The following is a 2537-nucleotide window of genomic DNA, read 5'->3' on the forward strand; positions in this document are numbered from 1 at the left end:
TATTGTTGTCCTTTTCCGTGCTTTTGCAAGCCAATGGGATTCACTGAAGTGAATTTTCTATAGATGGATGCTCTTGCTGTCATTAATCCTTACCTGTTTCCAAGCAAGGTAATATTTTCCCCTCACCCGGATGTGATTTTATGGGAGATTGCTAACAAACAACACTACTCCTAGAAATGTGTGTGTGTGCATATGTGCATGTGTGTGTGTATGTATGTATATGGATGTGTGTGTGTGTGTGTGTGTGTGTGTGTGCGTTTCTGTGTAACCTTTTCATTGTCGTAGAAGCAAGGTTGTTTATTTCCAGTTTCTTGTGAAAAGCAGAATCGTTACCATTCCGGATAAAATGCTTAGTGGCATTCTGTTTGTCTTTATGTTCTTCGTGAATGCTGGTGAGATCAACTTTGCCTTTCATCCTTTTGGAGTCAATAATTAAGTACCAGTTGAATCCTGGGGTTGGATCCTGTGGTACTTAATTTATTGACCCTGAAAGGATGAAAGGCAAAGTTGACCTCAGCAGAATTTAAACTCAAAACATGAAGACAGACGAAATACCCCTAAGCATTTCGCCTGGCATGCTAAAGTTTCTGCCAGCTCGCTACCAGTTATTATCAATGTTATTACTATTAGTGTTATTATAAATGTTAAAAGGTTTAAACTTTAAACAAAACATTACCTTTTTTTCTAAGAGTACCTCACACTAATCTTATTATCTATAATGTTTAGACAAGACATTATTCAATCGGAATATACCATCACATAGGCACAGGTGTAGCTGTTTCGATATCAGCACAGGCATAGCTGTGTGGTAAAAGGTTTGCTGCTCAACCACATGGTCCGAAGTTCAGTCCTGCAGTGCAGCACCTTGGGCAAGTGTCTTCTACACTAGCTTTGTGTTAACCAAAGCCTTATGAGTGGATTTAGTTGATGGAAACTGAAAGAGGTACTGTTGTATATGTGTGTGTGTCTGTGTCTGTGTGTTTGTCCATCACCACCATTTAACAACCAGTGTTGGTACGGTTATGTCCCTGTAACTTAGTAGTTCAGCAAAAGAGACCAATAGAATAAGTACCAGGCTTTACAAAAGACTGATAAGTACTGAGGACAAGAAGCTCAATTAAAATTCTTCAAGGCAGTACCCCATTATGGCTGCAGTCTAATGACTCAAACCAGTAAAAGATATCACACATCAGAGCAGAATAAAGTTGTTCATGATATGTCATAGTGAGACTGAACCTGAGACCTCATGGTTGGGAGGCAAGTTTCCTAACCACAAGGCCATACCTGCACACTATATTGTGTTGAGTCAAAAGTTTTGCACTATATTGGTAATTTAATTCCTTTATTCAACAAATTACAACGAAAGCAGCTCCAAGACTCACTTCTTGTGCTTGCAACACTTTTATCAACCAAGTGGTGGTGGAAGCTTCAGTGAGGGAATTTTTCACCTTGAAAGACAAGAATTGGTAACAGTATGGGATCAAAGAACTGGCAGAAAGGTGACTTCAAATGGCGAAACATAGTGGCCTCTACTTTGAATGCTGGGCAGCTTTTATTGGAACTTAATGAATAAAACCAATACGTTAGCAAAATATTGAACAACTTTTAACTTAACACAATATTTCTAGCTCTGTTACCATCACTGCAAAGAGAAGTAATATGCTAATGTGTGATAGTTCCAGAGGAGTGAGGTAACAACAGAGTATCGGAAAATAGTGTGTATCTGTGATTGTTTGTGTTTGTGAGTGTGTGTGTGTGTAAGAGAGAGAGACACAGAAAATAAAGAAGAGGGACAGAAAAAGAAAACAAAGAAAGACAGGAAGAAGGGGAGGAGCAAGCAGCAAAAAGAAGGGAGGAAAGATCCAACTTACCGATATGCACTGTCATCCATCAGTTTGGAACGATTTATTTTCCTGCAATCTGTGAAGCGGAACGATAACTGCTGTAGTTCCTCAGCCCAAGTGTGTAAGTTGCCACTGCCAAATAATGCTAGGCCACCACCACCTGAATAAACATGCAAAGGAAGAACGCAGTTAGTAGGGTGTGTGTGTGTGGGTGTGTGCGTGTGTGTGTGTGTGTGCGTGTGTATGTGTGTGTATGTGTGCATGTCTGTGTCTTTGTGACAGTATGTTTATGTGAGAGTGAGTGTGTGTGTGCGCATATGTGTGTGTGTGTGTCTGTGTGAGAGTGTGTGTGTGAGAGTGTGTGTGTGTGTGTTTGTATGTGTGTGTGTGTGTGCGTGCGTGTGTGCATGCATGTGTGTATGTGTGCATGTCTGTGTGTTTGTGACAGTATGTTTATGTGAGAGTGAGTGTGTGTGTGTGCATATGCGTGTGTGTGTGTCTGTGTGAGTGTGTGTGTGTGTGTCTGTGTGAGAGTGTGTGTGTGTGTCTGTGTGAGAGTATGTGTGTGTGTGTCTGTGTGAGAGTGTGTGTGTGTGTGTGTATGTGTGCATGTCTGTGTGTTTGTGACAGTATGTTTATGTGAGAGTGAGTGTGTGTGTGCATATGTGTGTGTGTGAGTGTGTGTGTGTGTGT

The 2537-nt window shown here is 40.9% G+C and overlaps 1 protein-coding gene across 2 annotated transcripts in view; it reads right to left on the reverse strand.

The window, feature by feature from the left end:
* The window catches only part of LOC106882750 (uncharacterized), a 138997-nt gene that overhangs the window by 68524 nt on the left and 67936 nt on the right, over nucleotides 1-2537 (reverse strand). For both annotated transcript variants that reach the window (XM_014933526.2, XM_014933525.2), the window contains exon 3: nucleotides 1872-2004. In XM_014933526.2, the coding sequence (XP_014789012.1) occupies nucleotides 1872-2004 (133 nt within the window). The remainder of the gene's footprint in view (nucleotides 1-1871; nucleotides 2005-2537) is intronic.

The sequence above is a fragment of the Octopus bimaculoides genome, chromosome 25 (assembly GCF_001194135.2).
Source record: "Octopus bimaculoides isolate UCB-OBI-ISO-001 chromosome 25, ASM119413v2, whole genome shotgun sequence".
Taxonomy (NCBI): Eukaryota; Metazoa; Mollusca; class Cephalopoda; order Octopoda; family Octopodidae; genus Octopus; species Octopus bimaculoides.